Genomic DNA, 24,883 nt, shown 5'->3' with positions numbered 1-24,883 from the left:
TGCCCCCTTCAGTTCAGGCTCCAGTGCCCCCTTCAGTTCAGGCTCCAGTGCCCCCTTCAGTTCAGGCTCCAGTGCCCCCTTCAGTTCAGGCTCCAGTGCCCCCTTCAGTTCAGGCTCCAGTGCCCCCTTCAGTTCAGGCTCCAGTGCCCCCCGTAGCTCCAGTGTCCCCCGTAGCTCCAGTGTCCCCCGTAGCTCCAGTGTCCCCCGTAGCTCCGTCGCCAGTCTCACACACTCACTTTATGCAGGGAGAAAGTCTAAGTTCCACCCAGGGAGATTCTTGCGCTTTAGCTGCTTCAGGCGAAGTAATGCACTCAGGGCCTCCCCAGAAGCTAGGTTTCACCCCCCAGCTGTTTCTGGACCCCTGAAGATTAAGCAGCCCTCAGAGAACTCCTCCGTGTCAGTGTTGCCTGGGCAAAGCCAGTGCTCAGTGCATTGCCAGCTGCCTTTATGTCGGCTAGTGGACTCTTTGCTTCGTGTCTCCGCTGGAGGGTCCGAAGGACCGCTCCGGCCTTTGCCTCGTGTCTCCGCTGGAGGGTCCGAAGGACCGCTCCGGCCTTTGCCTCGTGTCTCCGCTGGAGGGTCCGAAGGACCGCTCCGGCCTTTGCTTCCTGTCGTCGCTGGAGGATCCAAGGGATCCGTCCAGCCTGCAGCGCCTCCGTCTCCGGCTTCCACGCCGCCGCCAGCTGCAGCGCCTCCGTCTCCGGCTTCCACACCGCCGTCGCCTGCAGCCGCATCGTCCACGCCGTCGCCTGCAGCCGCATCATCCACGCCAGCTGTGGCTTCTGCTTCAGCCTCGTCTGGCCCAGCCTCCGTGCCTTCAGCCTCGTCTGGCCCAGCCTCCGTGCCTTCAGCCTCGTCTGGCCCAGCCTCCGTGCCTTCAGCCTCGTCTGGCCCAGCCTCCGTGCCTTCAGCCTCGTCTGGCCCAGCCTCCGTGCCTTCAGCCTCGTCTGGCCCAGCCTCCGTGCCTTCAGCCTCGTCTGGCCCAGCAGCTAACTGGCCACTTTCCAGGCCACTGGCCAGGCGCCATCGCCGTCGTGGGCGGCCCCCGGACGCCCTTTGCCTGAGTCGCCGCCGTTGCCTTCCGCACGGCCGGCCCCCGGACGCCCTTTGCCTGAGTCGCCGCCGTTGCCTTCCGCACGGCCGCCCCCGACGCCCTTTGCCTGAGTCGCCGCCGTTGCCTTCCGCACGGCCGGCCCCCGGACGCCCTTTGCCTGAGTCGCCGCCGTTGCCTTCCGCACGGCCGGCCCCCGGACGCCCTTTGCCTGAGTCGCCGCCGTTGCCTTCCGCACGGCCGGCCCCGGACGCCTTTGCCTGAGTCGCCGCCGTTGCCTTCCGCACGGCCGGCCCCGGACGCCTTTTTGCCTGAGTCGCCGCCGTTGCCTTCCGCACGGCCGGCCCCCGGACGCCCTTTGCCTGAGTCGCCGCCGTTGCCTTCCGCACGGCCGGCCCCCGGACGCCCTTTGCCTGAGTCGCCGCCGTTGCCTTCCCCACGGCCGACCCCCTGAACTGTGCCCACGTCGGCGCTGCGCCCTTCCGCGTGGCCGGCCTCTGGACCACCTTCGCCTGCGTTGCCGCTGTTGCCTTCCGCACGGCCGGCCCCCTGAACTGTTCTGCTTTGGACTTTGTGTTCTTGTGCTCGGGTGTGTTTCTTTTCTTTGGGTTTCGGACTCGTGTTTTGTTTTTGTTTTTTGGCTTTCTGGGCCCTGTTTCACAAAGCGGGTTTAGAAAACTCAGAGTTAAAAATGATACTCAGGGTTGAGTAACCCCGAACTGTCCAACTCGGAATATTCGGTTTCAGAAAGGCTGATAACAATTAGTTCAATCAACGCGAGTTGCTATAACCCCAAGTTAAGCGCCACAAGACGAGGATACATAAAGCCCTGATTAGTGGAGCACAGATTAAGCGAGTCACCATGGAGATGGAGGAAAAGAAGGCGCGGTCAATGTATTTTACAGAGCTTGAGGCCGAAATTCTGATGGCAGCATATGCCGATAACATGCAAATTTTGCGGAAAAAAAGTAACACAGCCTCAGCTGCAAAAGGAAGCATGCATGGCAAAACATAGCCGACAGAGTCAATGCGTGAGTGTTAATTTAAACATTGATCTAGGGATTTCCACCCATTTAACACGTTATTTTATTATATTTTATTTTTTATTTTATACATTTTATTTTGTGATGTGATGTGAGCTCTGCGGAGAATTTGGGCTTCAACATCTACTGGCTCTTCAAGGAAGGGGCACGCCATGTCTGACACTTCCTACAGTCAGGTTTCCGACAAAGAGGCGGAGAAAGTCAGGGTTAGTTGAAGTAAACCTGCTAGGGGGCAGGTTAGCTTCACGGAGTGTGTCGTCATAGTAACTCACTCAGAATTAATCTAAACTCGCTTTGTGAAACCGAAAACCCAGAGTTTTCGTTAACTCAGGGTATACTTACTCAGAGTTTGCACTAAACCAGCTTTCTGAAACAGGGCCCTGGTGCTCCTGTTTTGTTTTGCCTCAGGCCCTCCGTCCTGGACCCCCTCCGCCCGCCCTGGTCGGGTTGTTTTTCTGGTTGTTTTGTTTCTTGTTGGGCTGTCTGGAGCCAGCCTTTGAGGGGGGGGTCCTGTCATGATCCGGAGTCCGTGACTCCGTGTTTATGTTTTAGTTTATTATTATTCTGTGGTTTTGGTTATCTTGGGTGTTTGTACTCTTCTGTTTCATGGTTCATGTTCCTATGTTCTGTGTCCCCCAGTCTGTGTTAAGTTGGTGTGTTATGTCATTACGTGTATGTGTTTCCTGTTTTATTTTGAAGGTCCGTGTCTGTTTTCAGTGTGTTCAGTTTACTTTTCCCCTGTCTCGTCAGGTCTGATTACTTCCAGCTGTGCCCTCCTTTTGTGTCTCATTCCCTCGTTATCCTTCTGTGTATTTTAACCTCGTGTCTGCCTCTGTTAGTTGCTGGTTCGTCTGCGTTGTTACCCTCCATGTTCTCGTGTGTTCTCCCTGCATCTCCGTTTCATGTTTCAGGTTTGTTTTTGCTTAGCTTTTCCCAGTTTAGTTTACTCTTAGGTTTTGGTTTTTTGTCCACCTTATCTCCGTTTGTGTCACTCTTTGGTTAATAAAGCTCGCTCACCACTTAGCAGTCTGCATCTTGGGTCCATTTATATTTACACACGGCCTGCCTCGACACCCCGTGACAGCTTGTTCATGTATAGAATAAAATTATGATTTAGTAAATGCTTTTTAAATATAAGTTATATAAAATTTATCTGCAAAATTTTGCTTTTTCATTTTTTTTATTTGTAGGATCTTTAACTTGCACAATAAAACGTCTTGAGGTGACTCAAAGATGACTTTGGGGACTGAATTGTGGGTAAAATTGAGGCTACAATGCTTCAAACCTTCAAGCTCATTTGTTACCCGTTGAATATCACAATGACTGCTGGTCTGGGATTGGCAGAAACTTGGCTTTAACACAGCTTTGGGTTATTCATGACTACCTTCTTGCTAGCATGTAGAGGCTGGCAAAGAACTGGTATCCTGTGAGCAGGAGCAGACAGTGTTTTTCCCCCTTTTCCCCTATTTAAAATCCCATCCAGTCTGGCAGCTTTGCAATCAGATTTGCGATCTGAATGCATGGTGGTGCCGAACACGTTTTGCTTTTACAAGAACCCCTGCATAGAATCTCTACAGGCTCCTCTTGTTCATGTGAATCTTTAATCTGTGTATTTATTCATTTCTTTTTGTGTTACTTCAGCTATTGCATTATAAGTTAAATAGTATGGCAATGTCTATGTCAAGACAGGCAAGAGACAAAAAAAAAGGTTGGAAAAAAGGTAGAGATGTTAATCTCTGTTGCTCAGATATTGTGCAATCAACTATTTACTTCCTTTGCTGTAGCTCAGGAGGTAGAAGAGGTCATTTACTGATTGGAAGGTTTGTGGTTCGATCCTGGCTCCTCCAGTCTGCATGCCAAGTATCCTTGGGCAAGGCACTAACCCCAAGTTGCTCTCTGATGCATCCATCTGTGTATGAATGTTAGAAAGCTTAGAAGAAAGTGCTTGCGTGATTGGGTGAACGTGGCATGTTGTATACAGCGCTTTGAGTACTCTGGGAGAGTAGAAAAGCGCTATATAAGAATCAGTCCATTTATCATTCATCCACACTAACTGAAATCAAGCAAATTCAGTTTTGTGTTTTTTTTTTTTTGTTTTTTTTTAATTCTCTATTTACACAAACGATATAACCTGTAACATGGAGAATATGACACTTCTCAAATATGCAGACGACACTGCCTTTGTGGTGAACCTGGCTGATTCTGACAGTTTTGCATTATATTGTCAACAACATGTTCTTGCACCAAACCTAAAGCACTGTTTTCATTTTTATAGTGTGTTGCATCCCTGTAAATGAGTTTGTGCTCATTCACCTAGGTTAAGTGTGTCTTCTTAGAGGAAAATAGTCTTTCACTCTTTTAATTGTGCCTACATGATGGACGTGAATAAAAAAATCGTAGCAAAGCACTCAACACCTGTGAGATGCCTCTTTGCCGCAATGTGTTTCCTACAGCACAGGTTTTACCAGTGAGTTCTTATTACTCACTGTGTTTATTGGACAAGTGGAATATGATTGCACTGGCTATTTCAGATATTGCTTGGATACGGCCTTTTCATTGTGGGAAGGCAAAACTGTGATTGTGGCTAAAATTTTAAATGAATTGTGCAGCCTACGGATACGTCTTTCTGAAACTCACAATGAAAAATGAAAAAAAAATTCTATAATGGGTGCTAATGAGTGAAGACAATAGGAAAGTGTTTACAAAGGTCAAGCCTAAGTTCCATTTTCTTATACACTTTGTAGGATTTAAAAGATGTGTTATCTTGACTGTGCACAGATATATTTCAAAGCTCACTGACCTCAAGTGCCTTTTCAAACAGCAGAGACCGACTTCTGATTGCCGCTTAGTGTTGTGTAGACCAGTGATCCCCAAACTTTTTTGCACCACGGACTGGTTTATGTCCGACAATAGTTTCACGGACTGGCTTTTAAAGTGTCGCGGATAAATACAACAAAATAAAACCAGTACTAGTACCAAAAAAAGAAGATTTATACATAACACACGGGAAAAGACCCAGGGAAACCGAGTAAATGAAAAATAATTTAAAAAAAATAATGATTAAAAACCATAAAAACTATAAATTTCACACCCGTGCCTCAACTCTCGCGGCCCATTACCAAACGACTCATGGACTGATACCGGTTGGGGACCGCTGGTGTAGACTATATCTGTGCCAGTTTAATACACAGAGCAGCTCCTTATAGTATGACAATTTTTAAAATGATGCCTTCAACATTTCTAAATAGACAGGCATATAGTGAAACAATGATGCTGCCAAAGCATAACTGTTTGATAGAAAGTCAAAGAATCTCTAGTCTCAATAGTGGAGGTGTTTAGAGTAGGAATAATAGCAGAAGCAATAATCACTGAGATACAATATTTTGTTTTGGACTGACATGACTAATGTATCAGTGAGCTATCCCTACAGCCATGCTGCTAATAAAACCTTTAAATAATTTAGTCTTTGTATGATGTAACCCATTTCTGTCACGTCTTCACAGAATGTAGAAACTGAGAAAATTATCATTCAAAGGTTCCATTCACAACAGACTGCAAACTGTATATCTTAACAGTCCCACAGACTCACTTAAAAGATTTAAGCTGATCCTCATCTAATCATATTAAGATTAAACTGTGGAGGCTGCTTCCATATGCTGGCACATTGCTTTTTCTCTCCCTGGGCTTCAGTTATTTAGTCTTTATATAGTTTATATTATATTTATATATTTATATAGTCTTGCAGTTATTGCATTCCTGTCTGTGGTGACTGCAAGATACAAGATGTCATGAATTCCATTAACACATGTTTGTTTCTCATCTGTTCAGTTAAATGTGTTAAATGAATGTCTTCATATGAGAAATATTTGTATGGTAGCAAAACACTTCCTTTAAGAGATTTCCTCCACTGTTTCATTTTGACTTTTATCCATCACCTTTATTATATAATTGGATAGATACCGAAAGTATTCAATCAGTAATCGTCTATTTTGGTGATTTTTCTCATCTGTGGTTGTGCAAATACTCTAACAGAGCTGGAGAAAGATTTGTATTTCAAGGAGGATTAGAGTGAAGCATGGAAATAAGTGGAGATTGATGACGGAGGGGTAACATGAAATGACAGTTTGAGCATGCTGAGAAAAGATTGGGATTTATTTTTGCAGCCTTAATCATGTAGGAGAAAATCATAAATCATTATTGCAAAGTGAATCTAGTTGAAAGCAAATGTCTGTCTGCTGTCTACAGTCTTCCTTCACTTTCGTCTTATTGCCTGGCTTTCCCCTCTAATTTCCCTACACAACCACAAGCACCGCTCACTCTGTCATGACTCCCGGCTACAGTGGCATCTCATTTAAAGGAAGCAGACCAGCCCTTGTATCCATCAGTCACAGCAGAGGGAGGGAAGACGGGGCTGTGAAGGGAGGGAGAAAACGACTATTTAAGGGCTCGAGTTTAAAGCAATGGGAGTCTGACCTAAACACTCCTCACACTTTAAAAGACATTTCCTCCCACTCTTTCTCTCTCTCTCTCACCCTCTCTCTCTCTCTCTTTCTCACTCCTTGTCTCCCGCTTTTCACTTACTCCCTCTTTCAGCTGAACCCCAGCCTGAGCTGTGAACTGTGAGGGAGGATAAAGAGCTGGACTGACAGAGCTGCCACCTTGCTGGAGAGGCTGTATGACGGAGCAGTGACACAACAGAGCGAAGCATCATCTTTTTTCTTGGCTTCACTAAATTTGTGAAGACCCGGAGGAGCGCCTCATGTTACCTGTGGGGGCTTGTGACAAAAAAACAGAGGTAAGAAGATCTATTTATGAATTTCTCTGAGTAAACAGTCATTTGAGTTCGTGCAGCAAAGGTCAGTTTTCTCATTTCCTTTTGTTTTTAAGTGAAAGTAGTCAACTTGCACTAGTGAAGCATACTACAGAACCAAAAGGCACAATTATTATTTATTGGAAGTGCATTCTTGGTGTATACTGCAACTTCTTCCTCTGTCAGACTCACACAGCAGCCAGTGCTGGGAGCAGCGGTGATGACTGACTGCTGTGGGAGTGAGCATGTGGAAGAGTTATCCCAGGCTTTGATCGCCTCGGTAGAAAGGCCAGCGCACTTTGTGCCAAAAAGAGACCCTTGCAAAAAATGTTGTCAGGTTGTAGATCAGTACTGGGAGAAAATATAAAAATAACAGCTGTCCATCTGTGTGTGTGTGTGTTTCTGCACGGGGCCAAAAAAATGCACAAATATCCCTGTGTCTGGTGAGGTTTTGCAGCCTGATGATTCATCATATTACTCTGGGCAATGCAGTTCAGACTTCATCGTGCATCATTTTTCCACCACTGAGATTAAATGAAAGGAAAAATAGGCGATGCTAGTGACGTTGCCAGCATGGGTAAAGAGAAATGAAAAAATTACATCCCTCAGCCACTCAGTCCATTAGCTATGCTTAATTGAAATTTAAGTCAAAGTCAGTGGTTTTAACTTCTGTTTCATCCTTTGTGTGGTGGGTTTGAATCACCAGCTCCAGTCCACATTCAGCAGAAATGAATATTTCAGCTGAATGAGATTATAATCGTTCAGTTCCTCTGATGTGCAGTTTTATCCCCCTCACCCACGCTACTTCAGCTCATACCTAGAAGGCACACACACATACCTCTGTCTGCTATGTGCCGTGTGTCCTGGGATGATTGTGTGCACCCGAGTGAGAAAGGTGTCTGTGTCAAAGGGACAGCTGGTTTAATAGCCGGAGCTCCCAGAGGGCTCATATGACACTGGTTCCCTCTACATGACCTTGACACACAGAGTCAGGGGTCATAACTCATGCTTCTTTAGTTTATGTAAATTATGTTTTGGGTCCTGTTTCAATTTTTTTTTCTTCAAGTTTCAGAATTCATTCGAGCAGCTGAAGGTTAGCGAGTGTAGTGAACTGGGTTTAATGAAAGTCTTTCCTTCTTTCCTTGTTTCTGTTCATGGAGGAAATATCTGCTGGTAACATGCACAACAGTAAAATGCCCACGCTTCACTCACTCACAGCAGATTAACTAATTTAAAAGGACACATTTAGACACTTGCATAGTATTTCCTCCATTTATTAACATATATAACATAACACACGTTTGAATTTAAGAGCATGCAAAATCAAAAAAATTACTTTTAAAAAAATGTTTATTTTTGCAGAGACACAGTAATTGCTACTGAAATTGCTGAAAGTCTGCATTCTATTCAGGCTCACCTCCAGACACAGTGAAACTGCTTTTTGGTACTCTTAAAGTCCCACGGGATAATATCTGCCATGCTGCAGTGGGAAACTTTGTAATCTGCTAATGAGGTGCTGCTATTTCTCTTACTGTATCAGCTACATTAACTACTCTAATTACCTTTCCTGAGATGATTTCCAGCTGTTTCTGATGTTGTCGAGAATCGGGCTTTGTACTTTGTAATGCATGGAAAAATAGAAATGTTAATATATCACAGATGAACAGATTGATCCACGCGTTTATTGTTGACCACTGGCTGAATCCTGAGATAATGCTGTCAACCACAAATGTTTTCCATACGGAGTGTGTCCAGACTTGCTACACATACAATCTATTAATGGATGCTTGTGTTTAGCATTAAATCTGCATGCAGTAGCACTTTTGGTCTCGCCAAAGGTTGAGCTATTATATGGACATAAGACGAGAACCTCAGTGCCTTTTTTTCAGTTTGACTAGGCAAAACAGATGTGATCAGCCCAGGGCCAACATTCCCAGTTTCTCTTTTCCACGTGGGAAAGTTCCCTTTTTGCTGCCAGCATGGGGAAAGAATACTAAAGCTACGGGAACTGGATTATAGCTTAGTGAACAGGTTATATTTATTTCAATTTTCTCTAAATTGTCTTCCCATGTCCCATAGTCAAAGGAGATGTCCTTGGTCAACCCCAGGGCTTCTCTGAATGATGTGTTCTTGGCTTTGTACTGTAAGCACTACCGTTCTCAGTAGTTTAACTTTGCAAAAACATCAGATCACATTCATATAAACAAAGTTTCCGCTGGTTTTGAAAAGTTACAAAAAAGAAAAAATGTGCTGCCAGTTATCTTTTTAAAAAGCCTTTGAAGTTATTTCAAGTCTGAAGTTTAAAATGTAAAATTTAAGTTAGTGTGATGTGTAATGTACACATAATTTACAATTACTGATATACGGGTGACATGCAGAGCCTTTTACACTTTCACAGCTGCCTCCTGCAGCTTGCTGCACGTTTTCTGCAATCTTTCCTGGCTAAAAAACTACTATTTACTATTAGTGCTGTAGAATTTTTTAGAACCATTCCTTCAGTAAAAGTAACAATAAAACACAATGAAAACACCTCACTATATGTAAAACTATATTAGTGGTAAACTGTACATACATTTTTAAAAATAAAATACTTTGCAGAAAATTGTGTTTTTTAGCAATGTTATATTGATTAATGTAACTGCTTTAGAAGCTTTAGGTTGAGCTTATGTTAAATAATTTATATTTTGTTTAATCAACAATCAAAAGGATCCTGTGAGGATCATGTATTTGTAAATAAACACCTGCTAATGAGCTCAAACACAGATTTAAAAAAAAAAGTATATTAAATATTTTTTTAATGTAAAAACAAACAAACAAACAAACAGGTTAGTAAAAATTAATGAACAATTAACAATTAATTTAATTAATTTAATTAATAATTTAAAATATTAATGAAAAACAAAGGTGGTGTATGAGGAACACTGTTGGTTAAACTTTTCTCATAGATGCTAATTTCAAAATGCTAGTGGAGCTTCCATCTGTTCAAACCATACATAGCAAGAGTTCCCTTCTCCATTACCAAGGCATTTCTGGTTAACGTGTTGATGGAGTTATTAAAAACATTTCACATTGCATTCTAACTCTTCTATATATTATATATACATATTGGCCAAGTCAGTCACTAAGTCATTTCTAATGCTACTTCTACTACAGCATAGCCCACTGATGCTAGCTGATGTCAGAGCTTGTCTACTATGCTCCCATTAATTTCCCATTAGAGACAGATGGGGGACTAGCAATGCACATGCATATCAACCAGAAAAAGGTGTTATTCCCCAACTTGACAAGCTCAAGAGATTGATAATGGAAAAAAGACCTTTGCAAAAACTGAGGTGCACTACAGATTCCTGTGGAATTGGACACAAACGGAGTTAATCCTGCTTCCAGAGACTATTGCCAACTGTAGCTATATGATGGATGAATGCAAACAGGCCAGAAGCTTTAACGACAGAATGTTGTTTGAGATGAAAGGAGAAGGATCACTTTAACTTTGACATTTTAATTGATGTCTGTTTTAGATCTCACTACACAAGCACTGCGTGCCTTGCTTGCACCTCTTACTTTTAGAATGTTTTTTCTGCTCTATACAGCATGGAAAAGTGCACCCAGTCAGAAGAAATGAATCAAAACAATTAATTAATGAACCTAATTAACTTCAATTAGTCTTTCAATGAAAAAGTGTTACCAGGCAGTATTTTCTTAAAAATATGTTGAATTCCATTGCCTATTATTTCAAAAAGTCCATATTGTACATTTATGATAGTGATGGTGAGCTACCTGTGGGCATTATCAAGAAGATTAATTTTTTTTGCCAGACTGTAAATTACAAGTGATATGTGTTGTAAAAGTTTCAAGAAGTAGATCGCAAACACATTGTAAGACCAAGATTTCAGATTTACAACTCTAATCGTAACCTACCTTTATCCTGCCGCTCACCAGATGTGTGAGAGCCTCGTGAAACTTAACCTGGGTTTTATATGGGCGTTTAAACAGGTAAGATGAAGGACAGTGAAAATGCTGGCAGGGGGTGTGGGACAAAAGCCAAGTCAGGTCAAAGGTGGTCAAGACAAAGGAAAGAAAAAAGGACAGATGAAAAAGCCTTACCTTCAAACCTATATCTCTGAAGCAGCAACAGTTTTACAGCCTTTGTATTGCATGCGACCATTGTGATTTAGAGATGACCATGCTGCTGTCATCCAAGTATAACAATAAAAATCAAAGGAAACATTCAGCTATCACTGCAAACTATATTCAAACTGTTTTTACTGTTTCAAAAACTGCTTGGCTAAAGCCAACAACTCTTGATTCCTTTACCAGCCTATTCTATTTTATTGATTTTCCCCAAATATAAAATCGTTGTGCTTCCTTACAGGAAGATTCAGCACAACCTGTAGCGAGTCCATCATATTTTAGAAGAAATATATTCATATTTTACTCTCAAAGTTAACACGTACATTAACAGTGAACCGCTTGATGTGCAATAACAAGGAACTATAATTTTTCTGAGCTCAGATAACATCTTGAGTCAAGGTAATCCAGTGGTTATATATTTTACTGTAACCCACTGTTAGATTTTTCTTAAAAAATTGTGAGGCAGATTTTGTTCTTGGTATAGGTCTCACTATTCAAAATAAAATGTATGTTTTTTGTGTTACTGCAAGTAGTTGTATGTACATCTAGGCTTTCTTGTGTAGCTTTAAGAGGATGAGGATCAGCCACAGGTGTTTTGATTTTGTGTCTCAAAGGAAAAAATACTTCTTGGTCATAAATATATGAATGTGCAGTCATGGCAACCCTGAGATCCAGCAAAAGCTCAGCTGAAGCTTTTCTGAAGATACTTTCCGTTATGCGATAGCTGATCATTGTGTCAATAAACAGTTTCCAGAAACTCTCGAGAGAACATAAATCCAGGTGCACCACATGTCTTTTTAAGTCCATAACTGCATTTTTGGAAGTAATTTTTCACTGGTTTGCATGTGCAGGTGGCTACCAATCAAAGAGTCTGGACAAAATCCTCCTGTACTGCCAGAAATGCAGCTTCTTTAAAGAGGTATTGTTTGCTGCCTCCCAGGTGTGCCAGCAGACAAGCATGTGAACCTGAGGGCCTATCTGGATGACTTGATTTGCTGGCTATTTGTGAATGCAGTGATTATTGACTGATGAGCAAAGGAATTTAAAATCTAAAGCCTGCAAATGCAGTTAAGCAACAATAACACAGCTTTGATATATCATAAAACTCCATAAAGGAAGAATTTTTTCCAGGGCCTTACTATTGATTTTCAGTATCTCGTGCATACTTAGATCATTTGGAAACTCATCACTGTGTAATCCAAGAGGGCTTTCCCGCGCTGAGGAAGAAGCTTGTCATTTTACTCCCACGAATTAGAGTGTTGTTGGTGTCCAGCTAATGAATTTGGGCAAATAGTGCTGTGAATGAGATGAGTATGTTTTCACACTTTTTTACCTCATTTTATGTGGACACTCGAGAATTGGGATTATCATTTTTTGAGTAAAACAGCAGATTTTTTACATATACACAAACAGCGTGGAGCAAGTTGATGTACCAGGACACCTGTGGATTATTTATAATAGGGTTTATTTTATAAAGCAGGGCTTTAATGAAAAATACCTTTCCCTATTTATTATGCAAACTATGTACAAGATTATCAAAAATGTTTTCAGAATCAACTTACTACATTTATTGGATATTTATTTTGACTGTTTAACACCAGCTGAAAAAACAGTCCAAACAATAACTGTGTCATATCCTAAATGTTCATGTTGCACTGATTTCCATCTCTCAAGCTTCTTTCTTTCTCTAAACAAGACTAAACTAGTCACATGTAGTGAACTTACACCAAATCACCAAACCCTATTCGCCTGTACAGTTGATTGTTATGAAAGACAGGCATTATGAAAAACTGCTTTAAAAGACTTGCTGTAGTTGCGAGGTATTGGATGTTGTGGATGGCTTTTCGTTCGTTAACATTTCATCTCAATCCTTTTTTTCAAGAAAACTGATGTTTTCTTGGAACCTCATTGCTGGTTCTTCAGGTGTTTTCTCATATATATATTAATTGTGCCACAAAGCATTAAATACTAAATTGCTGTAACAATGTATCTGTCTGTCTTTCCAGAACATTCACCGTTAACCAGGATCGAGCTTTTGTCTGAGGTTCACACGGATATTTATTTCACTAATACGGCGCTATACATCTAACATGGGTACACAAGGCCTTCTGGGCTGCCTTCTCCTAATCACTTGCCTCATCTTATCAAATGCTGGGCTTGTGAAAAAAATCCTACGGCATCGACGACAGACTTTGGCATCCCCTGAAGATCATAACATAACCCTCCCGAGTGCAGATCATCCTGTGGTTTTCAACCACGTCTATAACATTAATGTTCCTGGCAGTTCCTTGTGCTCAGTGGACCTAGACGCTACAGAAAGTACGCACCTTCATCCCAAAGATGCTCCAGTCTCCTCAGGCCATCACATGACCGAGCACACGCTCGATGGGGAGAGCCAGATTGTCTTCACTCACCGCATCAACATACCTCGGCAGGCCTGCGGTTGCACCGACCACTTGCCCGGTCTAAAAGCCCTCATGAGCCGGCTTGAGATGCTTGAGGGAGAAGTTTCAGCTTTGAGGGATCAGTGCCACAGTGAAGGGGCCTGCTGCAGCGCTCAGGTCAAAGGTAGGTGTAATTTTTCCATCACGCTGTGTCAGTCACATTTACCTGTTAGAGCCAGCAAAGTAAAACAATCCTTTATTTATCAGACTCTGCAATGAAAAGTGCTTTGTAACCCCACAAGGCTCGTTCATGAGTCACATCTGTTCCATTCATCTGGTGAGAGTTCTTTGGAATTTAATGTGGGGGTGTAATTTTAGCTGTACAGTAGAGGACACCAGCTCATCTATTAACTTTGCATGTTTTTTTTGTTATTTTTTGGATCAGTGAGGGATTACATAAAGTTGTATCAGTACCAATGAAAGCAAGAAAACAGTAGCTGCTAAAATAAGCAGTTTGGCATTTTAGGAAATACACATTCACTTATGCATCTGTTGGCTCTTCATAGCATACAGAAAAGTCTTTCTTCACTGCCAACTCTCAACAAGAAAGTAAAAAAAGCATGCTTTCTCCAAATGTCAAACTATTGCTGTAGATGATGAAATTTTCAAGCTGACTGCATTTGTCATTGTTATGCTGCATTTTTTTTAAAGGTGAAGTGGGAACAAAACCTTACTGTAATGGTCATGGAAACTTCAGTGCTGAAACCTGTGGTTGCATATGCGAGCCTGGCTGGAAGGGACCCAACTGCACCGAACCCGAGTGCCCAAAGAACTGCCAGGACCGAGGCCACTGTGTGGATGGAAAGTGCAAGTGCTTTAAAGGCTTCGCTGGAGAAGACTGCTCAATTGAGGCCTGCTCTGTGGACTGCAGCGTGCACGGCCAGTGCGTAGGTGGCGTTTGCGTCTGTACGGATGGTTTCTTTGGCGAAGATTGTTCTCAGAGCAAGTGCCTCAATAACTGCCTAGGCCGTGGGCGCTGTGATGACGGAGACTGTGTGTGTGATGAACCATGGACTGGCTTTGACTGCTCTGAGCTTATCTGCCCCAAAGACTGCTACGACCGTGGGCGCTGTCTGAATGGAACTTGCTACTGCGATGAGGGATTCACCGGGGAAGACTGCGGAGAGCGTATCTGTCCCAACAACTGCCATGGTAATGGTTTCTGTGTCGATGGCCAGTGCGTCTGCACAGCTGGCTACAGTGGAGAAGACTGCAGTCAGCTCACCTGCCTGAATGACTGTAATGGTAGAGGAACCTGCTTCAGTGGGATGTGCATCTGCGACACAGGGTATCAGGGTGAAGACTGTAGCCAGTTGGCATGTCTGAACAACTGTAACAACAGAGGCCAGTGCATAAATGGACAGTGTGCGTGTGATGTCGGCTTCCAGGGAGACGATTGCTCCGAGCTGTCCTGTCCAAACAGCTGCTTGCACAGGGGGCGCTGTCTCAATGGTCAATGTGTATGCGAGGAAGGCTTCGCCGGTGAGGACTGCAGCATCCGCACATGCCCTTCAAACTGCTACGGCCGTGGAGAGTGCACCGAGGGGCGTTGTGTATGCCACGCAGGCTTCACTGGTGAGGACTGCAGTGAACTGAGCTGCCCCAACAACTGTAGGAATCGTGGCCGGTGCATCAATGGTCAGTGTGTCTGTGACGAAGGGTTTGCAGGAGAAGACTGCAGTCAGAGAGCTTGTCCCAACGACTGCCTGACCCGCGGTTACTGTGTGGATGGAGAGTGCATTTGTCACGAAGGCTATTCAGGAGACGACTGCTCCGTGGTCACCTGTCCAGATAACTGCAACAGCAGGGGGCGTTGCGTTGACGGAAGATGCATGTGTGAGATCGGATATGAAGGAGAAAGCTGTGCAATGCTGAGCTGCATCAATAACTGCCAGGACAAAGGGCACTGCGTGAACGGTCAGTGTGTCTGCGATGAGGGATACATCGGAGAAGACTGCTCACAAGGTAAGAGGCTTTAGACAAAAAAAAAAAGATTTGAAAGTTCACAATTTTAGAAAGTTTCCATGTGTTAACTAAGTGCACCATAAAAGCAAATGCAGAGTGATGTAATTTCCTTCCGTTCTCAAAATTCACTCACCACTCTTCTTGAAAGAAACTATTCTGGTGAATATAAAAGAGGGTTTTGGTTTTTGTGCTGCCCTTGTCTGTACTCGGTTTGTGCTTTTTTGGCAGTTCTTCACACCACAGCCAGATGTGTGTCTGGAGTTTGCATTAGCTCTACGTGGTTGATATTCACTGACTTGAGGGCCTGAGAAAATGTCTAACACAACACCCTCAGCTGTTTTTTTCTTGATTTTTTCCAGTATCTCCTCCAAAGGACCTAACTGTTGGGGAGGTCACCAGTGAGACTGTCGACCTGTCCTGGAACAATGAGATGCTGGTCACAGAGTATCTTGTCACATATGTGCCCACAATTCCTGGCGGTCTTCTCCAAGAGTTCACTGTGTCTGGAGACAAAACCGCTGCAACTGTTAAAGAGCTTGAGCCCGGTCTTGAGTATCTGATTAATGTCTACGCTGTTCTGAGTAACAAGAGGAGCATCCCTGTGAGTGCACGGGTGGCCACAGGTATGCCATATTTGTTTCTGTGTTCATTTGCTGTGAATAGGTTTAGAAAAAGATAATAAACATTTATTAACTCTCTCTCCGTCCCCCCTAGACCTTCCGCAGCCAGAAGGTTTAAGATTCAAATCAGTAAGAGAGACCTCAGTCGAGGTCATTTGGGACCAGCTGGACATCCCCTTTGATGGCTGGGAGATCTATTTCCGCAACATGGTGAGTCTGCCCATCTCTGCTGAAGACTTGCCTGCATTTTATTAGCCATTAGGGGAAAAGTCAGAGGTGATAAGCGATGCCAGCTTATTGAAAGTCTCAGCGATACACGGATTTATTTTAGTGGTAACCATTAAATTTGCTTTGACATATGGAAAAGTTTAGTGAGGGCAAATCTGGATGTTATAGAACTGCGGCTAAAACTGCTGCTGAGATACCGAGGCAAAGTCCAACCAACTCTTCTAAAAGGAATGAATGTGCCAGCTGATAAGTCAGAGACCTTTTAATATTCCGTAGCCTTAAAATGTGTTGTCCTTTTCTGACTTTCAAGCTGCCGCTCCTGCCTTTTTGTGCCTTGCACGAAGAAATATACTGCCTGCGGTACACTAAACATAGCCAAACCTAAAGTGTAATGAAAATGCTAAAGCAGAGGCACCATCTTTTAATGCTTAAAGCTGATTTTCTCACAGCAGTCAAGTTTAATGCATATTCTCTACTTTAACATGATTTTTCTATATTATGTAACTTTTACAGAAAGAAGAAAATGGAAAAGTTTCAAGCACCCTTCCACCCTCTCAGAACCAATTCTTCCAATCAGGGCTTGGACCAGGACAGGAGTATGAAGTCTCCATCAACATCATCAAGAACAACACCAGAGGACCCCAAACAACCCAAACATTCACTACCAGTGAGTTTCAAGCACACTTACTATTTACAGTCATGCAGTTTATGGCTGCCTATCATCAACTCTCGACCATAATCGTCACATTAGAGTCAGAGAAGATTTTAATTTTCCTGCTCTATTTGGCAGCTATTAGTACCTTTTTGGGGGCAGCACAAATAGCCTTCACTTTGCCTGTGCAATGTGAGCCAGAGTGAAATTCCATAATGTAAAGAAGAAGAACTACAAGAAGAAATCCCAGGTGGCTCTCCATAGTTCCATCTAACAGATTCAGGGTAAAGAGTAATAACTCAAACTAATTGAATCTAAGCATAGCATGTCCATGTCATAGTTGCTTTTTTTCCTCTTCCAATAAATCTTTTGCTCTTAGCTCTCGTCCTTGTCTCGTTGAAACTTTTATTGCCGAGTTACTCCATACATTAAGTTATGAAATGGTTCCAGTTCCTTACGCCATCAATATGGCACGCCAAGCCAGACAACTTCCTTTGAGCATGGAAAAATCATTTAGTTAACAGGACTGTTTTGATGGACTCTCTGGGTATCACACCGTTTTGTTTCTGATGTCATTTATTTGTGTAGGCTGAAAGTCGACACAGCTCCCACAGAGGAACAATAGAAGCGAGGTTAAACTTTTCATACCCTTGTACCCCCAGTGGTCCTTTTTTAGCATGGATCCAAAATGTGGAGGAAAAATGTCTCCTCCACATGTTAACACAGGAGATTTGTCAGGTAGTGACATGACATCAGACTTAAAGGGAATCACATTATGTTTCATAATGACTTTTCCTGTTGTGGTGGTTGATATCCAAGTTGAGTTATGCAAGATGTATTTTATGTTTAAACGCGCACAAACAAAACAACGATTACTTTCTCTTCATCCAGGTTTTCTTTGTGAATTTGTATTGTGAACTCTGTATTTTTAGATAATGAATTACACATACAGAGACGGATTAAATCTTTGTTAGAGACATTTCTCTTCTTATTGACGCCAAAGGTAGACATAGTTTTTTGGAAAGCTTGCAAGATGACACTAGAAGAGATGGACATAGCTTGTGGTGCCATGAATTGGTTTTGATGTTACCGTTTTGGTGATGGGTTTTTTTAGCCAAACATGAACATATCTGAAACACTAAGCAGTTGCTTGGTTAGCAAGCTACATGTATCAGCATCTTCTACTACTTTATGATGCCGAAATATCTTTTGTAATCTTCAGGATAAACAAAGTGGAAACCAGCAGTGACACTTAATATTTTTGCACTGATAGTGCTAACTTACTGATTTTTAGCAAAAGTGTTCACACTCAACATCTTAGGTTAGCATGATTAGCAACATTAGCTAAATAGAGCCAGCTTACATTGATTACAAATAAGTTATGTTTGAATATTAAGCTACAAAAAATAACCCCTGGATGCATCAGTTTCTAGGATAATTACCACTCTTCACAATTTTTCTCTTTTTGTGAATCAGTACCTCTGTTGCGGTTAGATGACATCATGTTTCTTCATGCATCTTTTCTTCCCTCTGTATCTCATCCAACTTTCCTTCTCTTACTGAATTACAAATCTAGAGATCGACGGCCCTCAGCAGGTGGAGGTGAAGGATATAACGGACTCCTCGGCTCTGATCAGCTGGTCTCAGCCGGTGGCTCCCATGGATGGAATCACCATGTTTTACATGCCCAGCTCTGACCCTTCAGATGAAAATCGTGTGGATATATCCCCCCCAGACAAGCAGTACAGCATTGATGGTCTGAGGCCAGACACCGAGTACACAGTGTCGCTCATTTCCAGGAGTGGAGACATCACCAGTGACCCTGTCACTGCCACATTCACTACAGGTTGTCTTGTGATAATAACTGTATTTTCTGTTTTAGTTCACTCTATTGTTATATTTTGAGACTTCTATGCATTTGTACACTACAAATTAGAGCAGTCTAATGTAGTATTTAAGCTTATTGTATGTTTGTAGGTCAACGAGTGTCAAGTCATTACATAATTAATGAAAGAAACTCTGTTTATGTTAGCCCTGGATGCCCCCACGAACCTTCAGACTGTGTCCCAGACAGACAACAGCATCACCCTGGAGTGGACCAACAGTGAAGCTGATATTAGCAGCTATCGGGTAAAATACAGTCCCATCTCTGGGGAAATTCATGGTGAAGAAGTGTTCAAGCGAGGATCAGGAGATAGCACACAGGCTACCATCACCAGTAAGTATCACATGGATTACAGTTTTTTCTGAATGCTTAAACCCTAACTGTGATTCTTATAGCACAATTTCTAAAACTATTAATACTTATAGCAAAACCACTCACTGAGTTTGCAAAACTAAAAGCACAAACACTGCTTTGCACTCAGTTTGCCATTTTGTAACACACACTTTGCAGAACTGTAAACACAACTCACTGCTTACACTCAATTTCCAAATGATCAACGCACTCCTAGCAAAACTATACACATTCATGGCTATTATTTACACTATTTTGCCAACTGTCTGGCACACTGTCACATGTGAAAACTTTTTTAGATAATTAGTTCACTTTGCAATCAGCCTAAGCACTATAATACAGGTAAGCTGTGTGTGTGGAGTACAATGGAGGGAGCAGGAAGAGTGAGAAGTAGAGGAGGCCGAGGAAGAGGACGTGGAGGTGAAGAAGTAGGACGAAGAGGACGACAAGGACAAGGAGGAGCAAGAGGAGGACGAGGAGGGGGGGTAAGAAGAGTAAGAAATAGAATTGCTGATGACATCAGAGCTACAATAGTGGACCATGTAATCAACCATGGAGTGACCCTGAGGGAAGCTGGCCAACGGGTTCAGCCTAACTCGAGCCGCTACACTGTAGCAAGCATCATAAGTACATTTTGAAATAGGAATCGGTTAGTACAGTCACTTTGCACTAAGATCTGTAGCACTGCCATGCTAATGAGAAACACAACAATACCATAGATGTAAAATTCCAGAAGATATTTTCCTCGGTGCCTTCGACTAGAGGACATTTCATGTGATGTAGACAAAATTTTGTGGCCAGATCCAGAGAGACGACACGATGTAGACTGATTTCTTTTTTTTCTTCAGTGAAATTACTATTTCGTTTTGACTTGGAAATAAACACTTGTGTTTGTTTTGATGTGTGTGAATAAACACCAGTACTTGAAGTTTGGATCTGTCTATGTTTATGGACCTATGACAAAAGTATGACCTCAATCTGACATGGCCTACCTGGTGCACAGAGAAAGCAAAAGCCAGATGTGTTTTTCATTCATACCATCAGTGTGTAGTTGGTGCATTGTGTGCTTATTAATTTGATGGCTTGCTGTTGGATACCAAAATACCATTTTTACAAAAGTGTGGAGAGTTAAGCAAAGGTTATTCGCTTTTACAAGAAAACTACAATGTTTTGCTGATTGGGTGAAGAGTTTTCTTATTTGTGTGTAGAGTTTTGCAAAAATAGCCAATAGTTACAAAAAATGTGCTCAAGCCATCAGAAAAAACTGTAATATAAATTAAGCTTGACCACACACATGCAATATCTAGAATTGCATTTGTCAACCAACATGGATATTTAGCCTCCGTCTTTCTGCACCGCAGGGCTAAAGCCGGGTACAGAGTACGGGATTGGAGTGACTGCTGTGAAGAATGAGAGAGAAAGCCTCCCAGCTACCACAAACGCAGCAACTGGTGAGAGACACTGCTGAACAGCTGTCCAAACACTCCTCCTTCACACCGCTTCATAAACACACAGACAGATAGGATGTGTTGAAACAAATTGAGTGGTGAAATGACACTAATGGGCTGTTTATCTACCTCATTTTTCTGTCAGACCTCGATCCTCCCAGAGATTTTGAGGAAACCGAATCCACAGAGACGTCTCTCACCGTCAGGTGGCAGAAACCGCAGGCCAAAATCAGTGGATACAGGCTGGTGTACATCTCCAGAGACGGTCAGGTTGGGGAGGTGGGGTTCCCAGCTGCAACGACTACCTATCATTTGCCTAATCTGACTCCTGGGATGAGCTACACCCTTACTTTGACTGCAGAGAGGGGGCACAAAAGGAGCACACCCGTCTCCCTGTCTGCATCCACAGGTGGGTAGGGAACCATTTTGCCACAGTTTGAATAAATAGAATGAATAAGAACGCATGCATTTGTAGTTAAAGGCTCTGTTAAGTTCTTCAGGATTTCATCGAGGAGCTAAAGATAAAAGGATCTACAGACAGGTTCAGCTGTTGGAGTTCAGGGGTGTCAGCATCATTAATTCTCTTTTATCTTACTGTTCATTGGACAACCTGAGATTGTTTCCCTCCACAGTAAAAAGATCATTTCTCCTATCCTTTTTTTTTTTAAATTAATTAAGATTGGTTCATAGTAACAGCTGCGTTTTTTGCATATATAATGCTAATCGCAGCTTTGTAACCAAGGCAACCAGGACTGAAAGCTTGAAAATGATCATTTGTGTACATGTTTATAAATACAAGTAGAGATTTGCTGGCTGGAAATAAATCTGCTGCCGACCAGCACCAAGAAACTATTACTTCATCTGTTACTAAACGATGCTTTCTTGATTTTCTTGTTTTCCTTGTAGCCTCTTTCACTTTTTATTTAGCTGACTCAGATGACCGTGAGCTAGTGACTCCTACAGGCTTGGAGGACAATGTCATTAGCTTTGTGTATCTAGACCCCTCCGAGTCCCAGTTTTCTGGGACCGAGCCTGAGGATGAGCCTGGAGTGCTGACTATCTCAAGTGTCACGTCTGATGGATTTGATCTGTCATGGAAACTAAAGGCTCGTGGTGTCTATGATAGTTTTGCACTAGAATATAAAGACACTCAGCGATTGTGGGACATGAGAGAGGTTCAACTTCCTGGAGATGCCCATGGCTCTAGAATCCATGGCCTGACGGCATCGACAGAATATCTAATAAAACTTTATGGAATAACAGGTAGCCAACGAGCTGCGCTACTTGAAGCTGTTGCAATCACAGGTATAAGTCTCTCTTTTAGGGTTTTTCAGCTTCTCCCTTCAGTGGAAGCTTTTGATTAGAGGCCAGACTGATATGGCTTGCATGCTGGATTCTTTGTTCCCAGATTTCACAAGACTTTTTTTTTCACTGAAACCATCATCTGCATAACCTTTGGCATGACTCAATTTGAACCTAACAAATGACTCTGTTTTTACAAAAATCCATCCCGTTTGATTCTTTGGTTCCCAAAGTTCAAATGCAAGAAGAAATCCACAGTGGCACCAGTGTCTAGCCTGGATTATTAAAGCTATCAGGCACACTGGTTTTCTACTGAGCTGGCTGTCCCAGTTTCCTCTTGTATCTGAGCTTTTACATGAAAGCCTTGTCCCATTATTAACCCCGTTTAGAGAGATGAGTGATTCTCTAATAGCAAATTAAACCAGGTCGCCTGCATGTCTCATGACTAAGACTCCTCAGTCGTGTTTTAGAAAAGCCGAAAGAACATGGCTGTGCATGGCTTCAACTTAATTTGAAGACAACTGTATACTTTCACACTAGTGGACTATGCAGAGTCTTCAGAAAGTTAATGACCCTGCTTCAGGTGTCATTAATGCCTTAGCAATGGCTTGATGATTTAGCCGTCATAATATATCCATGATTCAGGTAGAGTAAAGACAGAATTTTGTGCAGAATTATTATATTTTTCATGTTAACCGATTGTTTTTCTTCACATGATCTTTTACAGTTTCCAGCAGAGCCAATAAGAAATTCATTCTTTAACCTGCTTTTATTCATTCAGCACCCAAGCCCACATCTCCAGATGTGCTTACGCTGAGTATCAAAGATGCCTCAACGCTCCCACAGTCTGTTCCGGATAATGAAGCTGTTCAAAACCCAGACATCCTCGATACTCTAAATAATGAAGTAACTTCCACAACTGATTCTGGCGGGATAAGCTCCGGTGCCGAGCCTGAGAGCTCAGTCTTGGACCTACTCGGGGATCTCACAGTCAGTGTTACCGCCACTAGTGTAAAGCTGGCGTGGTCCGCGCCCGATGAGGCGTTCGATAGCTTTTTGGTGGAGCTTACTGCTCCGTCAGCAACAACGCAACCTCGTGTGACCACGGTACCAGGAAATATGAGGAAGGCTGAAATAGAAGGGTTGTCCCCTGCTACACGCTATGATATTACATTGCAAGGGCTGGTGGAAGGGGAGCGATCTTTACCTCTAAGAGTTTTTGCTACTACAGGTACATGGAACAAATATTTCTTATTGTAGCCCTTCATCTCAATCCATCATCATCATCATCATCATATCTTTTATCTCCTATGTCTGAACAATTCAGAATGGTTGAATCATTTCTTTTTTCCACAGATACTTCATGTTTTATTGTAAAAGATAATCCTCATTGATCTGATCTTGTCTTTTGCTGAACTTTTAAATCCTCACAACAAAGTATTAGGTCCACAAAAAATCTGAGATTTTGAGATTAATGCGCATTTAACAAAGAGACTTCTAATATTGAAAGTTGTTTTTAGCTGAACTTAACTAACAATATAAAAGTCATGACAAATGAAGGAAAGTTCTAACATGTTGTTGGTAGAATTTGTTAAAAGTTAGAATACTTCAAATTATATTAAGAATGTATTATTTAAATCTGATAATGAACTCAAAATTAAATATTAGTATTCAGTTTTGACTCTAATGTCAAATGTATTATAAATATACGATATACTGCAATATATCAAATATACAACATTCAATACTTTAATATCAAACATTTCAATTAAGAGTGTAAAACGTTTTTTTGAAAAATTATTTTGTGATTAAAATGAAAGTGATTAGAGTTTAATGTTGTTCAATATTTAGGAATTTTATTTTATTTTTTATTTCACAAGTCCCTCGAAGGACAATTACTATACTAAAAGTTTGATGTTTTATTATGTTTTTATTACAACTTGATGATGTCAGCCTGTGATGTTCATATGATATATTACTTGATATGGTTTCTTGAAATATTTTAACTTTGTCCTTGGGCGCTAACAGTAAAGGTCAAGGTCAAATGCTTAGCCAATCTAGGTTCTTGTGTCCCCAATGCCTAGTTTTAAGTCAATCCATAAAAAATTATGCATAATGTTAAGTTTTTACTGATTTTTTCATATTTGGCATGACCTTGACCTTCACCAAAAATCTGCTTGAGCTATTATTGGTATCCACCATTTGACAAAATTTCAAAATAATATCTTGAAAACTGTTGATGTTAGACTGCTAACAAACAAACAGACAGACAAACAGACAAGCGAACAGAACCAATTACAGATTTCTGCCCTTCAGTGGGATAAAAAGATGAGGAGAATTTAACCCTCCAGTTTTGTGCACCCCCACCCCCCTTACTTTAGTGTTCCCGGTCAAAATTGAGCTTTCTGTTTTAACAGCTCTTAAATTAGCATAACAAACATTTTTCACCACCAAATTCAGTTGAGTGGGTCGTTCAGTGGGTCGTTCAATAGGTCATTCATTTGGTCATTCAGGGGGTCATTCAGTCAATGGGGGTCACTCTTGACTGGTAACACCACAGATGTATATTTTCTAAGGTTGATTAAAACACTCAAAATTCAATGAAAGAGGTGATCATCACTTTTGTCTGTTCAAGTGCATAGTGTGGAGGATGTCATAAGGCCTTGAGGCAATCAGATGTAAAACACAATATTTATGATTGTTTTAAGTTGTAAATCGGTCAGATTTGACCTGAACACGACAGGAAGGCACGAGTTAATTTATGATAAGATTTTTCTGTTTTTTGGAGGACTTTATTCCGCCACACTACTGAAATATTTATAACTATATCCTCAATTTTTATTTGCAATTTTATCTCAAAATCTGAGATTTTTTCCCCACTGTGCTCCTAATACTCCTGATATACTTTTTTTTTTTTTTTTTTTTGCCTTAAAATGAAATGCATAATCCATCT

The 24,883-nt window shown here is 41.9% G+C and overlaps 1 protein-coding gene across 4 annotated transcripts in view; it reads left to right on the top strand.

Moving 5' to 3' along the window:
- The first annotated feature begins 6,585 nt into the window (after positions 1-6,585).
- LOC116310475 (tenascin-like) overlaps positions 6,586-24,883 on the top strand; it is a 34,856-nt gene continuing 16,558 nt past the window's right edge. Inside the window, exons 1-11 of one of the 4 annotated variants that reach the window (XM_039615462.1) lie at positions 6,586-6,889; positions 13,042-13,603; positions 14,131-15,444; positions 15,804-16,067; positions 16,159-16,274; positions 16,806-16,959; positions 18,521-18,790; positions 18,977-19,162; positions 20,542-20,631; positions 20,774-21,037; positions 22,712-23,161. In XM_039615462.1, the coding sequence (XP_039471396.1) occupies positions 13,126-13,603; positions 14,131-15,444; positions 15,804-16,067; positions 16,159-16,274; positions 16,806-16,959; positions 18,521-18,790; positions 18,977-19,162; positions 20,542-20,631; positions 20,774-21,037; positions 22,712-23,161 (3,586 nt within the window). In that variant the 5' untranslated portion in view covers positions 6,586-6,889; positions 13,042-13,125. The remainder of the gene's footprint in view (positions 6,890-13,041; positions 13,604-14,130; positions 15,445-15,803; positions 16,068-16,158; positions 16,275-16,805; positions 16,960-18,520; positions 18,791-18,976; positions 19,163-20,541; positions 20,632-20,773; positions 21,038-22,711; positions 23,162-24,883) is intronic. The other 3 variants (XM_039615463.1, XM_031727257.2, XM_039615464.1) reach the window with 3 other exon arrangements.

Source organism: Oreochromis aureus, linkage group 7 (genome assembly GCF_013358895.1).
Source record: "Oreochromis aureus strain Israel breed Guangdong linkage group 7, ZZ_aureus, whole genome shotgun sequence".
Lineage (NCBI taxonomy): Eukaryota > Metazoa > Chordata > Actinopteri > Cichliformes > Cichlidae > Oreochromis > Oreochromis aureus.
The sequence above is the reverse complement of the archived record's forward strand: the minus strand, read 5'-3'. Positions and strand labels throughout refer to the sequence as shown.